Raw genomic sequence first — 27,050 nt, forward strand, 5'->3', positions numbered from 1 at the left:
TACTTAAACCTAACTAACCTAAGGACAGCACACAACACCCAGCCATCACGAGGCAGAGAAAATCCCTGACCCCGCCGGGAATCGAACCCGGGAACCCGGGCGTGGGAAGCGAGAACGCTACCGCACGACCACGAGATGCGGGCCTTCAATTAGTTGCATACACGGTACATGCCTACACGAATTTAGAGCGACTAAGGAAAAGACGGAACACAGAAAAAAGTGGCGAAACAAATAGAATTTTCAAATTGCGGTAATTGACCTTAGGCGTCTGGTTGTTCCTTGCAGAATGCCGAGAACGATGAAGCGCCATGAATTTAAGAACCAGAGACATCAGTGGAATAAATCACAAATGGTACGTGCTATAGCAGCTGTGAAAGCAGAGGAGGCTTCTGTGAAAGATGGTGCAAGAACAATCGGAGTGCCTCGTACCACTTTGCAGAAGTTTCTTAAACTTGATAAAATCCCTGAGCAAGCGGTTCAAGAGACAAAGCTTGGAAGGGAACTTATTTTAAATGCACGCCTCGATAAACAACTAGTTTGTTATCTCCTTGAAATGGAGCAAAAATTCTTTGGGTGCACTTTGGCGGGTCTGAGAGGATCGGCATTTTTACTTGCCCAGAGAAATAGTTTGACAACCCCTTTCAGAGGAGGAGAAGCAGGACGCGCTTGGGCTGACCTTCTTCTTGACAGACACAAGGATCAGCTGTCAAGCCTTAGGCTTCAATAAAGAGAATGTGATGATTTTCTTTGATTTATTGGCGGACGCTTTCAACAAACACTCACATCCAGCAGACCGAGTATATAACGTGGACGAGGCAGGCCTGTCCATTGTCCAAAGGAAAATACCATAACTGATAGGGATGAAAGGGAAGAAACAAATTGTAGCTCTAACGTCTGCAGAAAGACGGGCTACAATCACAGCTATCGCATGCATGAGCGCTTCAGGACATTATGTCTCGCCAGTGATAATTTTCGCTAGAACCAACATGTCCCAAGTTCCAAATTCTAATGAATGGCTGCCCCCCCTGGCGCAATTGGTAGAGTCCATCCTTCAGGATGGATTAAAAACAATTTGCTCACAGAATGTTTCGTTCACTTCATTGAGAAAACATAAACATGTCCGGCTGAACAAGGACCTATTCTCCTCATCTTAGATGGTCATTATAGCCACGTTCGAAATCCAGATGTGACTGACTTGGCGAAAGAACTCTACATGACTGTCTCACCTCCTCCACATTGCACCCACAAACTGCAGCCTCTACATAAGACGTTCATGGGACCTCTAAAACAAACTACAGGTAGGCAGTGAGAGTATTGTTGGATTACAAGGGGCGTCCTCTCACACCTTACGACGTTATGGAGGTTTTTGGCCAAGTCTACCTTCGTACCCAATCAGATGAGATAGCAATAAACTGATTCAAAGTAACTCAAAAATGTTCAAATGTGTGTGAAATCTTATGGGACGTAACTGCTAAGGTCATCAGTCCCTAAGCCTACACACTACTTAACCTATATTATCCTAAGGACAAACACACACACCCATGCCCGAGGGAGGACTCGAACCTCCGCCGGGACCAGGCGCACAGTCCATGACTGCAACGCCACAGACCGCTCGGCTAATCCCGCGCGGTTCAAAGTAACTGCGTTATGCCCTATGAACCGTTACATCGTCACCGACGATGATTTCAAAGCTGCTGAGTTGGCTGTAGAAAAAACTTACTCCACAGTGGAACATAGACGTAATGTTTCTGAATCACATGCTCCTCTACTTGCAGTCTTCTTCGAGTTATATTGATGCACAGTCACGTCAAGCTCTAGCTATGCGAGTTGATGAAGCCATTGAAACACCGGGAAACTCTCCAAACACTTCAACAAATGCAGTTTCACCTTTCAATTTATCACCTGTCCCCAACATTAAGAAGAGAACCACAACGCCGGGACGAAAAGCAGCAACTGCCTGCCACATCACTGGAACGCCATACAAAGGTCAGTTGAAAAAGTCGCTTGACAAAAGTGCTGTCAAGAACAGGTCGTTGATTTTCTCCGGGGTTATAGGTACAATATCCAAATGCCATCAAAAAAAGAAAATTTGTTCCAAGAAATTATCTGATTCATCATGGGACTCTTCAGGCTCCTGCAGCCCTCATCTTGTGGACAGCGATAATGACCTTGATGTGAACCATGGGGATACACCAGACTCAAGCGACGCAAGTGGCATCTTTTGTGATGAAAAATTCTCTCAAGACAGGAGAGGAGAGGTGTGGTTTAAATGCTTTATGTGCCAAATTTGGGCACACTTAGACTGTGCTGGCGCTGAAGGAGCTACTTACGTTTGCGAATACTGTAAATAATTTCAGATTTCATGCACAAAGGTGCGAATGTTGCTTTTTATAGTCTAGTCTACCATTTTGTATTGTTTTAACCCATTTCATTAAAATATTTCAAAAGATTTCTTGCACCTTTTTGTGGTTGCCCGTATTTGCATCCCGTTTTTTGAAGTTCCATATTACAAGCTTTCTGTAAATCTTTGTTTTCGAATAGAGTAATTATTGTTTCGCCTCTCATAATTTCTTAAACTTGTTTAGTTTTTAATGAAGGTATAAAATGTAGAATTTTTACCAAAGATAAGTACCTTTAAGTCAAAAAAGAAGAAGATCTCCATATTTACACATTTTCCTCTATTTGTCGCGTGGATGAAGAGAATTATGTTATTGACAGAATTGAGTTGGAGAATATACTACGACATTCCATCGAGAACAAGTTAATGTTTTCTCCTAAACCTGATGTGACCAGGACTTCTGGAGGAGTCATACCTCGAACTTCGCTGAACGTCGACCCGAGTCAATAATTTATACGGGTGACCAATGTGGGTATATTTATTGGTTGTTAATAATTGTTACAATCACCTAGGGAATAACGGATCTACAATCGCGTTTTCCTTTTTAGGATATTATACGCTTACACACCCGCTGACACTCACAGATATGCCATAACTCAATCATCTATAGTTATTATCTTCGTAATTATGAAACTGAGGGAACGAGGTTGTTATAGAAGGCAACCGCATATTCCATTAAGGCACTGACCGTCTTGTCTCACAGTAGAATAAATGTATTAACAGTTATGGCGATTATTTTTGAAATGATTAACAGTTTACCTACTTTTTTCCATCTGTCTCGTTTTCATTTGAATGCCCCTTATACAAATTGATTCAGTTGCCCCTAACTATGGGTTTTATGCAACCCACAACACCAACTACGACACGCAAGGTTTTCATATTCTCTCGCTCGCTATGCGCAAACTAGTGGTCCTTCGGAAAAAAATGAACAAGATCTTTATGTACAAAATTTAAAGTAGTCAAATTTTGTACTGGGATATAGTTTTCGAATTATTCCAGTTAAACGTACAAAAGTGAGCCTCAAACGTGTTTTACTCGAATAAATCGAAAACTGTCGCCTCCAATAGAAATTTATTCTAGTACAAAATATAACTGCATTAAATTGTGTGGTTTTTGAAGGTGCTGTGTGTTGCGTAAAACCCATAGGTAGGAGCTGCCGAATCACCCTGAATACAGTCTAAGAGTTGGTTATTTGCAACTCAGTTGTTCAGAAAGCAGCTTTCATCGCAGAAACGTTGTGATATAAGAAAATTCTCCAGTGTAACGAATCTCCATCAAATTCTGAGGCTAAAAATGAAATGTACCTTAACACAAATTCCAATGAAACAGTACCTAAAACAACATCATCAGGAAACAGGTACAGGTACAGGTCCTACAGCCAAAAATAGGAGAAGTAAAAATCGCTGCCGTATTATTTTACTGTTCGGTGACGACTACGAAGTTCCTTCAGCATGCAAAGTGGAGCTCCTCCAAGTGCTCCGTTTCCTCAGAGCTGGGAGTAATATAGTATTTATGACGTCCATTTGTGTGTGTTACATCTTGAGCCACGCTGTAAGCTTAGACGGGATTCAGCCTGTTTTCCACTGAGGAGTTGCTTACAAAGTCGCTCTCCCTCCCCAACCGCCGCAGCGTAAGTGGGTCGCCTTAGTCAGGTGACAAGCGGTGCCGAACCGCGTTAATGCCAGGGGGGCGTAACCTGCTTTGTCGGGCCTGCGGAACAAACAAGCGCGTTTGTCACGCGCTGCGAGCGCCGCCAATGGCGGAAGGCAAACAATTTATCTTGCCGCGGCCATCCCCTCCACTCGCGCGCGACCACGTGGCGCGGCCGCCTCCTCCGACCCCCGCCTCGCGTGCTCCCCCCTCTCGGGGACGAGTCCTTTTCCCCCTCCTCGCGGCCGCGCGGCGCTTTATTCCCTTTTCGCAAACGCGGCGGGCGCCGATCCTTTAGCATAATCGGCGGTGGGGTGAGGCGGCGCGGGCGCAGGCCCCGCCCCGTCCGCGCTCGGCGCATGCGCGGGGCGGGCGCCATGCTCGCGGGCCGCCGCCGGTACCGCCGCGGCGCAGTCGGCATTCGCTCCGCGCCCGCTACTCAGCTTGCAGCGTCCGCTGCCCGCTGCTGTCCGCCGCATCGCCGGCGCGTCTTCTGCCTCCACGGACCGGCCCGGCTTCGCTCCGGGCACAGCCGCAGGGGTGGATACTCCGCCGATAGACCCGTCGCACGCGAGGTCCGCTGCATACTACGGCTCCAAGGTACCGAACTCAAACCGCCGTTAGCACTTTTTGCCTTTTATATACAGTGCAAAAGTTTTAACAGGAGGCCGAGAGCACCGAAATATTTTTTTTAATGATACACGGGAGCGAAATAAAATGTATGTTCAATCTTGTGGAACTTTAATAGATAATACTAAACGCTCAATTGCTATAGTGCTTCCCATTTTAAGCTTAACTTATTGTTTTTCACCAGACACATTTCGCTTTTATTTACAAAGCAGTGGTCATTCTGGTAATATGGCATAACGTTACATAATGTTCCTAAATTTGCTATTTATTCTTTAAAAACAGTTTTCATTACAAATTTTGTGTAAAACATGAAAAACAGTTTGTAATCAACAAACAGCAAGTGTAGAAACATCTTCTTTTTTACTTATTTTTCTTGTGCCTTTGTCCCGCTTCGGAGCTGGGTCTGCATGGTTATTAACATGTGTGGTTTGTTTCATCCAAGGCATGGCCAGATTCCCTTCCTGTCGCCACCCAGTTACCCCTCCCGACCACTCCCCCTCCCCCAGGAGGAATATGTGTGCCTAGTGTTGTAAAACTACCGTAGGCTACCGTCGACTATCATGAATAAGCGTGACTACGGTAGTTCTCCTAGTACCCTTGGTCAGTTAATATCGCAACTGCGTTACCTGTGCGTTAGGCATGTTGCATACCTATGGGGCGCTCCCTCATTAGATCGCCTTATTTGCGTAAGCAATTAGTGCCTTACTAGATTCCCTTAGAAACCGGAAGCGGTGGAGCGTCTATAAATAGTGTAATGGCTTATAAAAGGCCACATAACCTACAGAACATTTTTGTTCTACATAGTTATCCCCCTCTCTGTTATTTAAAAAGAAGCTGTATTTATAGCAAAACTGAAATTTTCAGTGTTTAGTTCAGTTTCTATTAGTCATTTGCTGATGTTTAGTTTGGAATAGAGGGGTGTTGTAGTAAAATAAAAGAAACAGATTTATCATATAGCGCTAGAAAAAGCAAATTTCCTAAGAAAAAGTTAAATTTAAAAGAAGTGCAGAACAAAAACATAACAAACATCGTAGCAATACTTCGTATAGTTTATATAAAACATGTTTCTGTTACTCATAAACAACTTTCGTACTTATTAATAATAACAGGAAGCTTGCCTTTGACCAATTCAAAACAACAAAAACAATTACACAGACAACTATGTTTCTGCACGTGAATTGTACTTACTTCCATCAAAAGTAACTACTTTGATTCCATAAAAGTGCGCAAGTTACGAAATCAACTAATTTTTGTTACTTATGGAATTGTAATGACGTAAACTACACAAAGAACTAACAATGAGTGATGTGCGGTTCTCATTATGTGCAATACAAACAAATAAAAAACAAAGCTAAGTCGTCAGATCCCAGTTTCTCTCACAAATTCAGTTACTTTCTTTCCCTACCAATGCTACCAATACTACTGGTAATCCTACCATTTACTACGTCATTGGTGTACTGTACCAAAACTACCAAAAAGTAGTTTTGACAGACCGGAACTCTGTGTATCTCAACTGTCTGCCAGTAAAATCATACATTTGAAAGTGAGCGAAAGTTTTCAAATTTCTACGAATCGTGTAAGTGAAGTGAGACTTCGGTATCCGCCCGGTATTCACCTAGTTATGTGTGGGGAAATCACCTGAAAAACCACATCCATGCTAGCTGACGCACCTCCGCGTCCCGGAAGCGGTGCACTAACACTCACGATAACCGGGCGGGTAAATGCAGAGATATATTTATTTCCAGAATGACCACTTGGAGATGCTTTCTAAATAGGCTAACAGCGAAACGCGTCTAGGGAAAAACTCTTATTTTCAGTAACCGTAAGACGCGAAAACAGTAATAATTAGTATTTAAAAGCCGATGCGGAAGACAGCCACGCAAACAAACGCAACAAGAAATATTTCGGCACACAGTTCACCGACTTCGACACACGCATCATCAAATAAGAAAACTAGGTGAAGTGTCTTGACAATAGCAGTGTCCGAAGACAAATGGTAACATTCTTTACTAGACTTCACTCTAGCTCTAAAAATGCCGTAAATGTGTATATCAGTGAGGTTACTATAAACAGCACCTGCATTTGTTCGGTTGAGGAGCGAGCTTTTTTCATGTTTGAACGATTCTGGTTTTGCGCTAAAAGAAGAAAAACAGTGCATGAAATAGCGTAGTTATTATTTTGTCATGATCTAAGTATTTTGCTATTTTAAGCGATTTTTCGTGTGAAGTGTTTTTCACGACAGCAACCGCCGGCTCCTTAGTAGAAACTGTGGTTTTGTATTTTATACCCTCCCTTGTACTGAAAAAAGCCTGTTTAAGCTTCTGCCGTAAGAGCATCGCTTCTTTCACATCTGAATAATCAACAGTTGCGATTTGAGGTCACTGAAATATCATTTCGTCTTACAAAATTTCGTGTTAAGCGACGCACACGAAAAAACTGTACTTTCGATATCATCTAATTTTTACTCTGTCTATTTAAACACACAACAGAACTCGAAATGATTTAAATATCAATTTCACTATTGGCGACACACAATTCAGCGACTTCGACTCATCCAACCATGAATTTGAAAACTGACTGAAGTGTTTGGGCAATGCCAGTGCCCAAAGAAGAGCGGTAACGTAGCATCAGTAGCAACCATCTACCTTTTTCCGGTCTAACGAATAAAAATAAGAAGAAATAAATAAGTAATGGTGACATCACTGCGGCAGAAATCTACTGTATCTGTTCGTCCGAGAAGCGACGTCGTGTTAAAAGGAAAAAAAAAGTATGAACTTACGCAGTATTTTGCATTGATCGCAGTAGCATTTCGCGTTAACCTGTTCTCTGCGTCGGAAGTCTATCTCTATACCTGCTTCCCTACTTTGTACTGTCTCTTCGACGATACATAGACTGTGTAATAACGCATTTCGCTTCTTTTACTTCCGAATAATCCAAAGTGGCGAACCCTTTCGATCTTTTTCATCATGAACCGTGGTGTCCCGTATATCACCTCTACTCCGACGAGCTCAAATAAGTGTATTACATTTTGCGCGTTTTTTTTTTTTCACAGATTGCTTGGAGCTGATTTAGAGCTCGCAACATTTTAGCGATATCATCTGCGGTAGTGAAGGACGAGGAAACACAAACAACTGATAGTCCAAGACGCGGCTTCTGCGGCTGGTGCCAATCTCATTAAAATCATTTTTACTGCCGAGTCATTTCAAATAGTATTTAAAATGCTAAAATAACCAAAGTTTAGCCGGCCGGTGTGGCCAAGCGGTTCTAGCCGCTTCAGTCTGGAACCGCGCGACCGCTACGGTCGCAGGTTCGAATCCTGCGTCGGGCATGGATGTTTGTGATGTCCTTAGGTTAGTTAGGTTTAAGTAGTTCTAAGTTGTAGGGGACTGATGACCTTAGATGTTAAGTCCCATAGTACTCAGAGCCATTTGAACCATAACCAACGATTCGGCCGTGTTGCAGTTGCCTTGCTCACGGCATAGACTGAGAAAGGGAGTGGTTGCTTCAGTACATCCCTGTTTCTAACGGTACCATAAACCCAATAAATTTCACATGGTTTTATGACTCCGTTAGAAATGCAATGTATTGAAGCGCCTACTCTCCAGCTATATTAATCTATGTTCTGAAGATATGCCGCTGCAGTATGGCCGAAACGTAGTAGTATTTCATTTCAGGTATTTTACAAAATGATGCGTCAGTACATGTAGGACTATTTTAATGAAACTGATAGTAAATTTGTTACGATGGTAATTTTTCCAAATAATTGTTAAACACCTGTTACGTGGTTTTATGTTGTAAATAAATTATTTTCTTTTTTTTATTCCTGTCTTAAGCATTTTTTCTTGTCTTAAACGTTCTGCAATTGTAACTAAAGAAAAAAAATACGCTTCTAATTTTTTGTCTGATTAGTGTTATAAAATTGATGTGTATAGCAATTGCTCCTGTTTTGTGATTGATTCAATACCAAGTTAATAGAAGACGTGATTTATATTTATAATCACGCTGTTGCGAGTAGTCATTTTATAAGTCAGTGATGTAGTACCTCCGTTCGGAGGTCGAGAATAGCCAGCGAGATCGCTTCCACACTGTTAAAACAAAACGGGTTTTGTAATAATATAAAGCTGAATGCGTTTATTTTACAGAACAGAAGGGTAGATAATAGTGACATGACTTGACAGTGAACATAATATCGATCACAAACTGAATAAGTACGTGGAACAATCTGAAGAGCATTTAGTACGAAAATGAGAAAGGAAACAAGAATGAAATTTTATAAAGTGTTGGGATTTGCTGCATGGCTAGGAGACATGGATTACGAGTGATTATCTTAGTAACACGTGGGAATCAGACATGAGATCGCTTAATTCCTCAAAGTGCTAAATAATTTTAGAAACAGTGAAATGCGGAGAAGACTTGGTATTTTTAAACAGAAGACAGAATCAACGAAGATAAATAAAGATGGCTGCCACACCTGAACAGATTGCAACAAGGAAGAAGTCCAAACGAAGTTTCATCACACAGTCCGAATGGAATATTAGGCAACACTGGCCACAACTTCTCCTATGACCACAACAGGCGAATCGTGTGCTCCTTGAAAGAATAAAAAGAGTAGATACAGTCTGTGCTGCTGTGGATTTGTACGGGGTCAGTTTGTATAGTCTAGCAGTCTGTCCTTGATCAGCTGCGGATAACCTTCCGAAGAACGTGAATGTACAAATCGCAAGCGAATTCACGAATAGATGACACACGTAAAGTGTAAACCTTTCCCCCCACAAACAATTACACTATAGCACAGATACGAAGAAAGGATCACAGAAAGTCTCCGCTGGATTCGGAAGTAATATAAGCGAAAATGTGTTGTAGAAGCTTAAATAATCTTTTATTTTATAGCGGGAACGCTCAGCATATAATAATTACCGTTACTTTCGACCTTCTTTTCTGTACCATTCTTCCATCTCAAGTTATGCGACGGCTATGTCACAAACTGTATACAGGTCAATGCTTTCTGTATTACATTACCACTAGAGGCCTTTCATTATTTAGTAGCGGACCATTGTCTCTGGTGTAGTAGATTCCACAGTCCCTGTTTTCATGTGCTCCGAGACTAGTGTTGCCACATCAGGCTGGGACCTCGTCGGGTCACTTTGAGAGGGGAGTATAGAAATGAGGTAAAAATTTATTTAATTATATTTTATTTAGAACACAATTGCATAGAACTTGTTGCGGTAGAAGTAGCTGGTACACCATATTTTTCGGAAGATTTCACCATTTCCAGCAAGTTTTTTTTTCACATTTACGTATTTGCCGTATAAAACTCCATGCAAGTCAGCTTGAAGTTAAACTGGCACTGTAAGACTGATATCACAGTCCCTGACAGCAATCGATTTCTTTTATCAGTCCACTGGACCAACATCAGAGAAAATACTCTTTCCACAATGGCGTTGTGTGCGGGAATAGAAAACAAGTACTCGCATTATTGTAGACGTTGGTGTTGCGTTCAGTATTTCCGCTTTCCTTAAGAAAGTAAATCCAGCTTTTTTCCACGGAGTATTTAGATTTCTATTCTTCCGAGCCACGCTTAGTTTCTAAAAAGGCCTTTAGATACATATATTCGTGAAAACAATTGTCGCCTGAAATCTTCGCACCATTTTAGTCAGGTTTGTAATAGTGTTTTCAATCATAAACTAATCTGGGGTTTCAGATAGTGTCATACAACCAAATACTTCATATTTATTAAAAGAAATAGTCAATTTCTCTAGGTAATCAAATGCTATGGTACAGATAGCCATTGCCTCTTCCTCAAATTTCGAAATCAGATTAATAATTTCTTGGTTAGGGTTCTCATTCTTTAATTTGTTCAGATTCATTTTGGTTTTCATTCCACTAAAACTGGCAGTCTTTCTTTCATTCACACCGAACGAGGTGACGCAGTGGTTAGCACACTGGACTCGCATTCGGGAGGACGACGGTTCAATCCCGCGTCCGTCCATCCTGATTTCGGTTTTCCGTGATTTCCCTAAATAGCTTCAGGCATATGCCGGGATGGCTCCTTTCAAAGGGCACGGCCGACTTCTTTCCCCGTCCTTTCCTAATCCGATGAGACCGATGACCTCACTGTTTGGTCTCTTCCCCCAAAACAATCCAAAAATCTTTCATTCACACATCTTTGGGTGTCGATTAATACATTTCTTATTTCAATTATCGAGACTTTATCCTTCTCCACGCATTTTATATATATTTTTTTTCCAAACAGACCCAAGTTTGACTGTAGAAACATGAAGTGCATTACACTGATCGAACTACCGAAAAACTCTGAAATTATTGTAGGTGGACAGTCTTTGACATCAAAAAGTTCTTTTAATATAATCCAGAGCTTAAGAATTTTCTCAGCTGCGGGGACTGACGTCAGCTTTCTTGTTTTTTGAGTGAGATAGAAGAGTTTGATGATTGACATCAACGTGTAAGCAGAAATCTTTCAGCTTCTCTGTCCTTACCGGAAAAAATTGGAAATTTGTGGTAAGCTCTTACGGGACCAAACTGCAGAGGTCATCCGTCCCTAAGCCTATACACTACTTAATCTAACTTAAAACTAACTTACACTCTGGACAACACACATACCCATGCCCGAGGGAGGACTCGAACCTCCAACGGGGGGAGCCGCGCGGACCGTGACAACACGCCTTAGACCGCGCGGGGCTGTCCTTACCGTGCGAATTGAAAAATAATTAAATATTTTCATGACGATTATTTCAGTGTCGACAGTTAAGACTCCAGCAGCGCTTCATATAGTATTATGGAGAACATGGGTAGGCCATCCACTTTCTACTTCATCTTTTTTTCTTTCCGCTGGTCGCGTCGATGTAGCCCTCCGAAATTGGAATTGTCTCCACAAAAAGCCTTGCAGTTCGATACGTCGATGTCCATCCCGTAAAATGAAACTTCTTGAAATTGTTTTATGCATTCGGAAACAAGTGTGCTGCTATAATATTTTAAAAAATCGCTGTAGCTCTAGTCCTGCCTGTGGACTGCTTTGCGGCCATTTTGGAGTAAATATACACTGCGGCATTCAATTTTACGGTAAAGGACTGATGACGCTTGACACCTTTCTAAGCTGTTGTTAGTCCTGCAGCAGCAACGAGGAATTCTTCCTAGGTATCTTCTTTTAGCATGAATGCAGAAATAGGCTTTGATGTCGATGCTACCGGGCATGGATGTGTGTGATGTCCTTAGGTTATTTAGGTTTAAGTAGTTCTAAGTTCTAGGGGGACTGATGACCTGAGATGTTAAGTCCCACAGTGCTCAGAGCCATTTGAACCATTTGTCGATGCTACCGCGAATCTATTTGTGTGATTCTTCGTAGGCCTCACAACTGCCTTTATCTCCGTGAGGTGCAGCTACAAACCTCACACAACGCTTCTTGATGCTTTCTTGACAAAAGATCACTCCTTGTGTAACCATCTGAAAACTGACACTTTCTCTTTCCACCCTTAGACATTTTGTAAGCTATGATAAGTTTATTAGACGGTAAACAGTCGACATTAACACTTTTGTCATCGAAGTACACGTCACTATACACTTCACGCCCTATATAGCCGATGTAAACACTTCAAAACATTGCTAACTTGCACTCGTTGTTGGTATTACATTTAGAAAGGATCGTCTTATCGATTCGTTATTCAAACGCGAACTGCCCGTTTCTTCCTCGTGGCTCTGCTTAAATAGTTCCAGCCCCGTACTACTGGAGAAGTGTTCCGTTTTCTCGAACGATGGCGCTAGATCTGGAAGGTGCTTGCATCGGCGATGCAACGCCATCTATGAGACGACCTTGTCAACTTAAACTTGACATAAATAAAACCAACTCCGGCTGCACTTACACGTTGTGCTAAGAGATGGCCTTACTTCAGTACTTCAGCCAAGCTCATATCATATTTTACAAAATCGGGACATAATTGGGTCATGTCGGGACAAGAAAGTCCATAACGGCGACGGTCCCGATATATCGGGACGGATGGTAACCCTGTCCGAGACAGATTTCTGTTCAACGGCGATCATTCTTCTTGCTTTCAATATATAAAAACAACGTGATAAATGTTTTGTATCACAAGAAACTAACGAATTAAACAAAATGTGTACTATATTTTATTGAGTCTTTCTTTTAATGTCACTTTTTTGTGCGGTTTCAAAAAAAAATGTTCAAATGTGTGTGAAATCTTATGGGACTTAACTGCTAAGGTCATCAGTCCCTAAGCTTACGCACTACTTAACCTAAATTATCCTAAGGACAAACACACACACCCATGCCCGAGAGAGGACTCGAACCTCCGCCGGGACCAGCCGCACAGACCGCTCGGCTAATCCAGCGCGGCTTTATGCGTATACTGAGTAGTATGTTTGACTCCTATATTCTTACATATGGCAAATAAATCTCTAAACCTTACGTAGTGGTGTTGTTTATTCCCGTACTAATGTATGTTGTTTGGTAACAGTTACGGGAAATTCACGCCAAAAATTAACTTCTACTGCACACAGGCACGCAGACACGATACAGGAGTTGGCCGATTTCGACCGAAACTACAAAGTGTTCGGAAATTAATATTGGACTGTTCCTCAATTAATATAACTAAAAACATTCCAGAATCTTCAAAAAAATAACTATTTTTTTAGTCAAGTGTACCACGGCTGCTTTGCATTCGCTCCTAAAATCTAGCCTGTGTCAATATTCTAACGAATACAACTTACATACCCGCCTTGCTCATTCATATGCTTTTTCCGTCAAGGCGTGTCAACTATCTGCCCTTGTTGCAATAGAATTTTCAGCCCGCATAATTTTTTAACATTCTTTTGTCTCCCCACGTTTCCAGACTTCCAGTTTTTTACTTTTAGGAATAAAAAAATTACGTAATATGTCATTGTTTAACGTGTTGAAACCTGACGCCATCTTCGGTATGTCATATGCTGTAGGCCTAAACTGAAGTAGATTCACTGTCTTCGTTTCTTGTAGAGCGCACATCATTAGCCACGTAGTGTTCTCTTAAAAGAACATTTCTCCTTTTCAGGTAGCGTTACTCGATAGTTACTATGGTTACCATCAAACCGATTGTCTGAATATTAGCACACTTCAATAAGCTCGTCTTTTCCAGTGACAGCAGACCGATGACCTCGTTGTCTGGTCTCCTCCACCAAACAACCCAACCCTCCAGTGACAGCATCGTCGACTGGCTTTAAACCCTCTTCTTTCTTTCTTCACTGGGTGACAGAACAGAGGGTAACCGTAAATCAACCCTTTTTATTATAGGGTTATCAACACATTTTCAACATTCTTTACGCAACATGGTTATGTTGTAGTGTCGTATGGACTGAGGTTCTATGAAATATGGCGCAAACACTCATGCTTTGTGAACAAGTTATGACAAGATCTGCTTCATGAAACAGACTGAAAATTCAGTTGCCCCAGTTTTATATGACCGTCATCGGGTCTTCAGTGAAAGCACCGTGGGAACAGGTTTTCTGCAACATCAAGTCTCCGGTGCTGAAGTTCCGTAAATAACTAGCTTTTTGAAGCTAGAGGGAAGGTTTCATCTGTTCGCAAAGATTCTTCAAACTAAGCATTGAGTTAAATACACATGGCACATTGTAGGCTACATTCTTTATTTGCATTGCCTCTTTATGACAGAAGGACACAGATCTTATTAATTGACGGAAAGTCATAGAGTGAAATAAATGTGATACCTGGCGTTCCCCAAGGAAGTGTTACAGGCCCTCTGTTGTTCTTAATCTACACAAATAATGTAGGAGACAATCTGAGCAGCCCTCTTAGATTTTTTACAGGTCACGCTGTCACTTTTCCTTTTAGTAAAATCATCGGAAGATCAGTGCGAATTAGAAAATGATTTAGACATATGTATGGTGCGGAAGGTGCCAGTTGACCTCGAGCAATAAAAAGTGTGAGCCTCCACAAAAGTACCAAAAAGAATCCGCTAAATTTCAGTAATAATACAAATTGGAAGGTTGTCGATTCTATTAAATACCTAAGGATTATAGTTACGAACAACTTTGACTGGAACCACCACACAGAAAATGCTGTGGGGAAGGCGAACCATAGGCTGCATTTTATTGGTAAAACTCTTAAAACATGCAATAAATCTACTAGATAGGATGCCTAAACTACGCTTCTCTGTTCTCTGCTAGGGTAATGCTGCGCAGTATGGGATCCTTACGAGATAGGACCGACGGAGGACATCGGACCATTCGAAGAAGTTCGGCTAGGTTTGTGCTATCGTGAACATGAATATGATACGCGAGGTCGGGTAGCAATCATCATAACAAAACAGTTTTTCATTGCAGCGAGATCTTTTCCCCGAATGCGAAAATGCGTCCTGTATAGGGAAAAATGACCATCATAAGAGAAATCGGAGCTACCACGCAAAGATTTACGTGTCCATTTTTCCCACGTGCTATTCGAGAGTGGAACGGGCGAGAAATAGTGTGAAAGTGTTTCTGCGAAACTTGTGCCAAAAATTGGGTGTGGATTGCAGAGTAGTCATGTCGATGATGTACACTAGGATTGAGAATTTGGGATACTTAGAAGCTATTGGTCGTGTTCGGGGCAGTTTTTATTGCTCGGAGTTTAATATTGTCATTTAAATATATTTTTATATACAAATAAGGAAAAGGAATTAAAATTCGGGGAGAAGAAACAAAATTGTTTGATGTTTGCCGATAATATTGAAATTTTATCAGAAACTGCAAAGGACTTGGAAGATCAGTTGAAGGGATAGACAGTGTCTTTAAAATAGGTTAACTTGCAGGTAAATGATTGTAGTAGTTGAATTGAATGAGGCAATGGGGTGAGATCTAGATTAGAAAATGAGATGATCTTTGCTATTTTGGAAGGCAAAGCACTGACGATGATCGAAGTAGAGACTAAATGAAATGCTGACTGGCTGTAGCAAGAAAAGCATTTCTGAAAAATAAAAATTTGTTAATATCGAATATAAGTTTAAGTTCAGAGAAGTTTTTCTGTACGTACTTGTGTAATGTGTAGGCTTGTACGGAAGTGAAATGTGGAAGATAATCAGTTCAGACAGAAATGATAGAAGATTTCGGAATGTGGTGCTACAGAGGAATGCTGAAGACTAGCTAGTTGCGCAGACCGGATAACTAATGAAGCGCTACCGTATGGCACAATTTGAATAGAAGAAGGAATTAGTTGATGAAGTCATACTGAGGAATCAGGGGAAATGGTAATGGAAGGGGGATGGGATAACAATTCTAGAGAGACCAAGGGTTGACTATAGAAGCAGTCCAAGTGCATGTACCTACAGTATTTATGCAGAGATGAAGAGCTTTGCAAAGGATAGGCTTGCATCGAGAGTTGCATCACACCAGCCTTCGGACTGTCGAACACAACAACATGCATTTGCGATTAAAAAGATAAGCAGTGCCTGGACTATTACATACGCTCTTCGCCATATTAGTAAAGTGTGAACTTCAAGAGTAATAAATGGGTAAATAGTTCAATTTACTTGCTGCGTACGCAGCCGTGTATCCTCTATAGAGTCAAATGATTACTACTCTACTGAACTTCTCTCTTTAATTAAGTCAGAGAAAGTCAGTCTTACTCTGTGAGGAGCGGCGCGTAGTTTTAACATGTCGGTAACGTTTGCTCCAATAATTAACCACCGCGAGGAGACCGAAGTCCTCTGCTTGTGTTTGAATGTTCGTTCATGCGTCAGAGTTACCGCGCGAGCACACTAGACTCGCATTTGGGAGGACGACGGTTCAAATCCCCGTCTGACCATCCTAATTTAGGTTTCCCACGATTTACCTAAATCACTCCAGGCAGATACCGGGATAGATGTGGAAGGGCACGGCCAGGTGCCTTCCCCATCTTGCCCTAATCAGAGCTTGTGCTCCGTCTCTAATGACCTCTTGTCGACGGGACGTTAAGCACTAACCTTCCTTCCTTCAGACACATCTGAATCCATGACGCCCCTAACGTTTAAAAACTACACCTACTCTATTAATTATTAGCTTACGAGTAAAAAAAAAAAAACCCTCAACGATGCAGGAACTTCAGTATCGTCATACTTTCCAGTTTCTGATTAGGGCTGCTAGTAAAATACTTGAGTACAATCCAGAGGTTGCCTAGTTTAATTCAGTAAGTGAGTAGGTAATTGTGCGAAATTATACCTTCTGAGTAACAAGCGAGTTTTGATAGAGAATGGATACAGTATCTCTCTCTCTCTCTCTCTCTCTCTCTCTCTCTCTAAGCGACTACGAGCTCTAAGTTCCGTCGTTGTACGATGGCTATTCGGTAAGTAAGGTCGAATGGTCACGAAATGGAAACCACAGTGAACACCTTCCAGCTTCTTCTCTACAGTCACCACTCCGACTGATACATTTGTTGCAGCATTGTACCAATTGTCCAATATCCTCGTCATAGAAGGCAGCCGCCTGTGCTTTCAGCCAATTCCCTACGCTGATATGCAGCTTCATCTACATTTATACTCCGCAAGCCACCCAATGGTCTGTGACGGAGGGCACTTTACGTGCCACTGTCAGTATCTCCCTTTCCTGTTCCAGTCGCGTATGGTTCGCGGGAAGAACGACTGCCAGAAAGCCTCCGTGCGCGCTCGAATCTCTCTAATTTTACATCCGTGATCTCCTCGGTAGGTATAAGTAGGTGGAAGCAATACATTCGATACCTCATCCAGAAACGCACCCTCTCGAAACCTGGACAGCAAGCGACACCGCGATGCAGAGCGCCTCTCTTGCAGAGTCTGCCACTTGAATTTGCTGAACATCTCCGTAACGCTATCACTCTTACCAAATAACCCTGTGGCGAAACGCGCCGCTCTTCTTTGGATCTTCTATCTCCTCTGTTAACCCGACCTGGTACGGTTGCTTGTTGTCTGTGCCAAAATGTTGTATTCATAGACAGCGGTTTATCTGAGCGAAAACAGGAAAATCACAGGGAGCCAAGTCAAAGCTGTATTGTTGGTGATCAAACACTTCCAATCGAAAACGCTACAGGACCGTCCTCATTGCCCCTGCCGTGTGGGGCCGAGAATTGTCATGAAGGAGGAAATGCATGAGTTACGTAGTGCGGCTGCATGAAATCAGGCGAAATCTCTTATAGGCACTCATATTTGGCGGGAGACTATTATTTTCTAGGCAATTGTATATGCTCACTGTGCTTTCAGAACTGAAAAGAGCAACGTGACGCGGTCGACGGGCATAACACCACCTAGCATTTGTTGTATGTAATCATTCTTTATCGCTTGCTAAGGTTTAAACCTTCTGTTGTTCCCTCTAGCAACATGAAAGTTGTAAGATGTTCTCTGATGCCTAAACACACATCCTGTCATCCTGTCCTCCTTACCATAAGCGTCGTCCACATATTCCTTTCTTCCATGATTCTGCGGAGAGGCTCCTTACTTCTTCTCAGTCCACTTAACACTCAGCATCTTCCGTATCAGCACATCGCTTCCATTATCTCCTTTTCCGATTTTCCCATAGTCCATGATTCACTAGCATACAATACTGTGCTTCAAACGGAGATTCTCAGGAATCTCTTTTCACGTTAAGGCTGATTTTTGATACTACTAGACTTCTTCTGGCCAGAAATGCTCTCTCTTCCTGTGCTAGTGTGCTTGTTATGTACTTCTTGCTTCGTCCGTCATAGGTTATTTTGCTTCTAAAGTACATGAATTTCTTAACTTTCTGTACTTTGTTATTACTAGTCCTGATGCCAAGTTTCTTGCTACTCTCATTTCTGTTTCTTATTACTTTCCTCTTTTTCGGTTTACTTTCGATTTGCGTTCTGTACTCATTAGACCATTCCGTTCAACAGATCCTGTAATTCTTCCTCGCCTTCATTGAGGATAGGAATGTTATCAGCGAATCTTATCGCTGATATCCTTTCATTGAATTTTAATCTTATTCTTGAATATTTCTTTTAATTCCGTCACTGTCTCTTCGATGTACATATTGAATAGTACAGGCGGTGGAAGATTTCCTTCATTCTTGGTCCTATAGTCATATTATTCTCACTTGGTTCATGTTCATGTTGTATATTATCCGTATTTCCCTATAGCTTACCCCTATTTTTCTCATTTCGAACATTTTACACCGTTTTAAATTCTCGAACGCTTTGTATAAGCCGACAAATCCTGTGAGCATTTCTTCATTTTTCTTCAGTCTTGCTTCCATTATCATGCGCAACGACAGAATAGCCTCTGGTGCCTTTATCTCTTCTAAAGCCAAACTGATCGTCAGCGAACAATTCCTTTGTTTTCTTTTCTATTTCCGGTCTCTGTGGTCGAGCAGTTCTAGGCGCTTCAGTCCGGAAGCGCGCGGCTGTTACGGTCGCAGGTTCGAATCGTGCCTCGAGCATGGATGTTTGTGATGCCCTTAGGATAGTTAGGTTTAAGTAGTTCTAAATCTAGGGGACTGATGACCTCACATGTTAAGCCCATAGTGCTTAGAGCCATTTGAACCAGTTTTTCTTTTCCATTCTTCTGTGTACAAAGTATTATTCTTGTCAGCAACTTGGGTGCATGACGTGTTGAACTGACTGTGCCATACTTCTCAGACTTAAATGGCCTTCCTTTCTGCGGAATTGTATGGATGATATGTATACGAAATTCTGATGCTACATCGCCAGTCTCATAGATTCCTCACACCATCTTCAATAGTCGTTAGACTGCCACTTCCCCCAATGATTTTAGAAATTCTAATGGAATGTTATTTACTCTTTTTTGCCTTACTTGATCTTAAGCCTTCCAGGGCTCTCTTAAATTATGATTCTAACAGTGTAACTCCTATCTCTTTCCTATTTATTACTGTTTCTTCTCCCATCACGTTATCAGACAAGTCCTCCATAGGGGCGTTCAGTGTATTCTTTCCACTTATCCGCTCTGCACTCTGCATTTAACAGTGGAGTTCCCAATGTACTCTTAATGTTAGCACCTCTGCTTTTAATTTTTGACTTTTTTATTTGGCGAGACAGTACTTCGCTTATAATTTCTCTCTCGATTTCTGCACATCTTTCGTGCAGCCATTTTGCTTTGGCTTCCCTGCTATTTATTTAATTCCTAACCGATTTATATTGCCAGTTTCCTGACTTTTCCTGTGCATTTTTGTACTTTCTTTGTCGTCGATCAACTGAAGCATTTCTTCTCTTACCCAACACTTCTTCCTGTCACGTTCCTTGCACCTTGCTTGACTGTACAAAATCAATGAGAACCCCCTTTCAGATATGTCCAATCCTCTTCATCTGAACTGCCTAATGTGGTATTCCTTATCGCAATATCAACATCCTTAGCGAAGTTCTACTACGTTTCATCATTCCTCAGTAATTATGTCTACCACTTCTTTCCACACTGATTCTTCCGGGCAATTCTTTTAAATTTGTCTGTTGTGCATCCTCACCAAATTGTGATCTGCGCCTTTATCTACTTCTGGGTACACCTCAAAATCCAATATCTGACCATGATGTAACCCAGCTGAAATCTTCCCATGTCTTCAGGTCTTTTCCTAATATTCCTCCTCCTTTTGTGATTTTTCAACAGAGTATTCGCTGTTTCCATCAGAAGTTTACTGCAGAACTCAATTAGTATTTTCTTTCTCTCTCAATCCTACTGCCAAGCTCCTATTCTCCCGTAACTCTTTCATGTCTTCCTTCCCTGAAACCACTTTCCAGTCCCCATGATAGAGTTTCATCTCCCTTTACGTATTGAATCATCGTTGAGTATCCTCACATACTTTCCGTGTCTCTTCATCTCCTACTTGCGACTTCGGCATATACAGGATGATCAAAAAGTCACTATAAATTTGAAAACTTAATAAACCACTGAATAAAGTAGTTACAGAGGTAAAAATTGACACACACGCTTGGAATGACATGGGGTTTTATTAGAACAAAAAAAAACAAAAAACAAAAAAGTTCACAAAATGTCCAACAGATGGCGCTGCTAACGTGATGGGTGAGAGGTACGCCGATATGTTACAGAATCGCATCATCCCCAGCCTGGCTGACAAACACCTGCTGGAACGTACGATGTTTAAGCAGTATGGCGCTCCACCCCATATTGCTAGACGCGTGAAAGATCTCTTGCGCGCTTCGTTTGGTTATGATCGTGTGCTGAGCCGCCACTTTCGTCATGCTTGGCCTCCCAGGTCCCCAGACCTCAGTCCGTGCGATTATTGGCTTTGGAGTTACCTGAAGTAGCAAGTGTATCGTGATCGACCGACATCTCTACGGATGCTGAAAGACAGCATCCGACCGGCAATGCCTCACTATAAATCCGGACATGCTTTACAGTGCTGTTCACAACATTATTCCTCGACTACAGCTATTGTTGACGAATTATGGAGGACATATTGAGCATTTCCTGTAAAGAACATCATCTTTGCTTTGCCTTACTTTGTTCTGCTAATTATCGCTATTCTGATCAGATGAAGCGCCATCTGTCGGACATTTTTTGAACGTTTGTACTTTTTTTGGTGCTAATAAAACCTCATGTCATTCCTAGCGTGTGTGTCAATTTGTACCTCTCTATCTATATTATTCCGTGATTTATTCAGTTTTCAAATTTATACTGATTTTTTTTTATCACTCGGTATATCGGAGCTATTGTTGTGGCGTTGGTTTGCCGTCAAATCTGATGAGAATATCCCTACCACTGAACTGTGCACAGTAGCTCACTCTCTGCCCTACTTTCCTGTTCGTAACGAATCCTACTCTCTTTACATCATTTTCTGCTGCTGTTGATAGTACACTATGTGCGTCTGACCAGAAATCCTCATCCTTTTATTTCACTCCACTGACCCACACTGTACCTACACTGTGCAACAGAATTAAATGATCACTTTTTCTACGCCCCATAATTACTTCCCATTAAGGTGTGTAAGTTTCAAGTTTGGGTCAAAATTGCCTAAACCTTCCTGTGTGGTGGTGCAAAATTGTGACGGACTTGGACGTCACTCCCGGGCTCGGCGATGCTTCAAAAAGCAAAGTGTCGACGCATGCGGAGAAAAGGCTACAGCACGGAAGTTCACGTGAGCTGTAAGGGCAGTTAATTAAATCACTTTGTCACCAAATTTAACCACAATCCTGCGCAACTCGACTGTGGACTTGGCACACGACACCTACATTTCACCTCTTTCTTTTGACGTGTCTGTGATAGAGGTCGGAACCGTAACGCTCAGCGTTGAAATCACGCAGTTTTCTTATGAATGGCCGAGGAAAACATTTCAGTCACATTTCGGCTTACAATCGACACGAAAAGGCCTTATGGGCGTGAATGAAACCACCCCTTTCCTCGGGGCGTTGGTTCCCACACAGTTCGCTGTCGAAACCGACAGGAGGATGTTCTTGGCAAACTTCGACACTACTGGCACCTTCGGACGTTTCAGCCCTTATCCAAGGATATTGAGGCTGCATCTCCATTTGGGTGATCGCACCCCTTTGGAGTGCAGTACGACCGTAATTTTTGCTCTCGTATGCAGGTTGGAACCACTAGGAATCGTTGAAAAGCAGTCAACGAAATCTGAAGCGATCCGAAGCAGCAAAGGCAAATGATGCTTTTTCAGCTCTCCTGTTTTCAGCTCTTCTATTTTCAGGTCTTCTCTGGCGTGTTATCGCGGAAGTGTCACAGTAACATGTGCATGAATAAAACGGCAGAGGGTCGCTCTAAGACACCCGGTTCGGCAACATCCTCCTGTGCAAACCCACGCAACTTTTTTGCTCACGTTAGAAATGTACCTGTCAAACTCTGAGACAAGTCCAGCCTGGCGGCTGCTCTAGTACCTGAAGGCAGGCAAATTCTTCTACAGCGTATTGGAGGGGTTGCCTAACCCTCACCTGTGGTTGTACGGAAAGAAGAGAACGAAAGGTTACTGGAAAATAAGAGGTTGGCAGTAGAATTACAACAAAATTCAGTCGGTAATAGTGAATGCTCTATACAAAAATATCAAAAAAGGAGATACGCTGCAAAAAGACCTGGAGACAAGGGAATATTCCAACTGGATTATATCATGGTCAGACAGGAAGTCAGAAATCAGAGATCAGAATTGTAAAGCGTATCTAGGAGCAGATATAGACGCAGATCACAGTTTGGTAATGATGAAGACTAGACTGAAGTTTAAAATAATTGTCCTGAAGGATCGGTGTGGTAGAAGTGTTGCCGAACTGAGGTGGAGAGCCCCTTTTCCGTTTTATTCACGCGCATGTTAACGTTGCACTCCTGCGAGATCACGCCACAGGAGGACGGAAAGCAAGAGGGCTGAAAAAACATCGGTATCTTTATCTGCTTCGCATCACGTTCGAATTCCGTCGAATGGGTCTGAACGGTCCCTGTTACAACCTGTACACGAGAGCAAAAATTGTGGTTGTGTTGAACTCCAAAGGGCTGCGTTCACATTCATTGTGGACGCAGCTCCACAATGTCCTTAGAGAAGGGCTGAAACATCTGAAGATGTCAGCAGTGTCAAAGGTTGAAAAGAACATCCTCTTGTTGCTCATCGCACAGCGAACTGGGTGGGATTCAACGCCCCGGGGAAAGGGATGGTTTCATCGACACTCTTTATGCCACACCCAGACGTCTTTCCACGTCGATTCTGAGTGGCGGTGCGTTTGAAATGCTTTCCTCGGTCACCCTTAAGAAAACTGCGTGATTTCAACGCTGTTCGTGTGACCTCCATCGTAGAGACGTCTAAAAATGGACTGAAATGTGGGTAAGAGTGGCTGTGATGACGTTCTCAGCGTGTGGGAACTTCCACGCTGGCATTGGGCAGGACTGTGGTGAAATTTGGTGCCATTTGTTATCACTAATCCACAGCTCACATAAACTTCCGAGCTGCGGCCTTTTTTCCGCATGTATAGACTCCTTGTTTGAGGCGTTTCCGAGCCCGAGGATACACCGCAGGGGGCCACACTTCTGAAACATTATAGAGGAAGTTTGTAGGAATCTTCCAGCCAAATTCCAAACTTACGCGTCGCAGTGGGAGACAATTACGGGATTTAAAAAATTCTGATCCTTTAATTTTGCTATGCTGTGTAAATTGAGCTTTTGTATTTACCTTTTAAGATTTTTTAGCATTCCTACTACGTTCAAACTTCTGACATTCCATGCTCCGTCTCGCTGAATGTCATCCCTTCGTTGATTACGTCATACTTTTCTCAGGATCACGTCGCCCTCGGCAGTCCCCATGCCCTATGGATTCACATTACTTGTCTTTAATGCAGTGGTTTCCATTGCCTTCTGCTTCCTCATACCGTTGATCATTGCTGATTCTTCCGCCTTTTAGTGGCAGTTTCCCACCCCGAGGGCAATAGAATGCCCTGAATTTCTGTCTGTCCCTCTGCCCTCTTTGACAAGGTCATTGGCAGTAAGATGGTAACCTGTTTGTGCTTGAAGACTTCGGGTGCCATTTCTGATGATTCTTATTAAAATTTTAAGCAATGGCTATGGTGGAACCCAGGACGTTTTGATTACGAGTCAAAGACGTTACCGCTAGACCGTGCCCCGACTGAAAAGTTTACAAAACGGGTATCTTCTAGTATTTGTAAAAATGTGAAGTCGAATGATAGACACACACACACACACACACACACACACACACACACACACACACACAGAGAGAGAGAGAGACAGAGAGAGAGAGAGAGAGAGAGAGAGAGAGAGAGAGAGAGAGAGAGAGAGAGAGAGACCATTGCCATGCACAGCGAAGCAATTGATTAAATTTTTAATGCATTTCATTCTGTAGGTAGTACGGGCTGTTCGACTCAAGGACTTTGCAACCAAATTCCAGACGATTGTTAGTGGGGCAGAGTGGGACCTCATAGGGAAACTTGGAAGAGAATGTCCGGCTCTGGAGTTTGCCTTACAACCAAGAGAAATGTCAGCCTCGTGATGCCAGCATCAACTACTTGAATGAGAAGAAGCGACTCTGAAGTCCAAAGGCCGGGAGAGCGGTGTACTGACCCTATGCCCCCCCCCCTCCCCCAATACCGCATCCAAATGACGCTATTAGTAGAGGATGAAACAGCGGTCTTTCCCGACTAGCTCATCCCTGCCACAAAAAGGAGCTTTAAGGCGTTACCCCGCCCGTTTCTTCGTTCACCCGCTGAAGCTTTTGCTTGAAATTATTTCCAAGATAAAAGAAATAAAAGAGCCAGTAACGTAATTCAGGTACTCTATACAATGGTCACAGTATGATTAATGTTTCTTGTTAATAACTGGATTTGTTTCTTGTCTGCCTGAATACATCTGTATCTGTCTGTTGTGTACGACTACACTTGAGCCAATCTGTGAGAGCTGTTAAGTAAATACTTCCCACTCCTCGGCACAAAGTATTTTTAACTCATTTTGCAGTCTTGTGGAGACGCCATGTAACTGTAATTTCATCATATGTACTACTATTTTACTGAAGCAAGTTTTATGTCTTAACGTACCTCAGACGGCGGCGTGCATTTCTTATGCGGTTTGATAAGGATAGTCCTGCATTATGAAAAACTGAAGGTGCGTAACGGTAGTAACAAATATACGTTCGTCCACAGCCTAAGGTACTCACTAAAAACTGTATTTCTCATTTGAATGTCATAACCATCTCATAAAACAGACATGTTTATGTACACTATTAATTACATTTGCTGTCTCAGTACGAACGTACCGTAAAATGATAAAATGCAGAAATTCACACGAAGGGTCAACGCTTTTACGACATAACTGACAATGAAGCTAATGTGACGAATTGAACAACATCCCAAAGGAGGATTTCCTGACCGTTTCACATGGTTCTATAAACCCTCTGTGCGTTGTAGTCAAGTGGATGGAGATCATGAAGAACATCTAAAGCATTAAAACCACATCTTAACTTTTCTCAAATTTTTTTTATTAATCGAATCTCGAAATTTTTTGGATTTGTTAGGTAGTTGCACAGGAACACTGTAGTTATTGAACCTCTTAAGCATATGCAGTGAAAAGATTAGCCCAAGACTTACAGCGATGTTTAACATCGAAACAGTTGTAACACTGACGACTTAAAGAAATGTGAAATATCGTGAACAGCTACAAGCAGCAGACATTTTCTTCGGTTTGTGTCCAGCTTGTACTGTACACTAGCTGAGTACATTCAGAGACACAGAATTGCCCGAGATCTGCCTTGCAGCGTTCTCGGCAGACCAGTGGCTAGGATCCTGCCGTTACGGCGCAGTCTGAGATTAAGTAGGCCATTGCGTCACCACCAGACGGCCGCCACGTAACGATCTACGCGCCGCATATCTCTCGGCGAAGCGTGCATTTTTTGGCCAAGCGTGAAAGTATTCCAACTGTTCTACTGTCTCTACTTCCTTTTGCGATTCATCATTTCTGGTCTGCGCTGTGATTTACGTCTTGGCGCCTTATTAGGGCCTAGCACGATGCTTGCAAATAACGTTGAGACGCGTCAGCGATTCTCGGCGCTGACAGATATATTTGCGTGCCGAGTTTGGCGTAGATCTAAGTCTTCCTTCCTTCACAGTATATGTGCAGTACTCCCACAGTTGAATCATCGTAGCTCAACAGAGTCTAGTTTCAGTATTACGACTCGAATAACATACGAAACGGCTAGAGAAGATTCAGAAAGCTGTAAAGGTTCAAATGGCTCTGAGCACTATAGGACTTAACTGCTGAGGTCATAAGTCCCCTAGAACTTAGAACTACTTAAACCTAACTAATCTAAGGACATCACACACATCCAAGCCCGAGGCAGGATTCGAACCTGCGACCGTAGCGGTCGCGCGGTTCCAGACTGTAGCGCCTAGAACCGCTCGGCCACTCCGGCCGGCAAGCTGTAAAGGAAGTTGGAACACACCAGAACTGTTTAACAACAAAGCAGCACATTGTCCCCCAAGGAACCGTAGATGATAAATAAAAACATCGAAACATGTATGTTCACAAAAGGACTAACTGGCAAGAAAGCCAGGGAATTCAGCACTGTTCACGATTGACCAAAACAAGTAGGAAGAAATTTAACAAATAATCGGAACGCTATGAAGAACAATTAAAAAGTTTCACGTCGAAGAACCGATGACGCAAAGAAGAAAAAAATCTACCTGCAAATAACTGGTGTGTTTACGTTTATTAATAGAAAGTATAAATAAAACATATCAGGATATGGCTGACGAGGACTTAGAGAAAGCCTTTGTCATAAAAATCAATAGTTCTTAGTAGACCTGCTATCTTATTATCCCTAGACTTAGGCTAAGACAATTAAAAATAACAATAACACTGAACATTTAAAAACTATTCTAATTATCATAAAAATTATAACAATTAAAAAGGATGACGACCTCTCCAAACGCCTGATAGCGGTATGAAGGTGC

At 42.2% G+C, this 27,050-nt stretch overlaps 1 protein-coding gene across 1 annotated transcript in view; it reads left to right on the plus strand.

Moving 5' to 3' along the window:
* The window catches only part of LOC124594490 (paired mesoderm homeobox protein 2B), a 537,638-nt gene that overhangs the window by 87,426 nt on the left and 423,162 nt on the right, over window positions 1-27,050 (plus strand). The window contains exon 3 of the mRNA XM_047132865.1: window positions 4,463-4,648. Within this exon, the coding sequence (XP_046988821.1) occupies window positions 4,463-4,648 (186 nt within the window). The remainder of the gene's footprint in view (window positions 1-4,462; window positions 4,649-27,050) is intronic.

This window comes from Schistocerca americana, chromosome 2 (genome assembly GCF_021461395.2).
Source record: "Schistocerca americana isolate TAMUIC-IGC-003095 chromosome 2, iqSchAmer2.1, whole genome shotgun sequence".
NCBI classification, from domain to species: domain Eukaryota; kingdom Metazoa; phylum Arthropoda; class Insecta; order Orthoptera; family Acrididae; genus Schistocerca; species Schistocerca americana.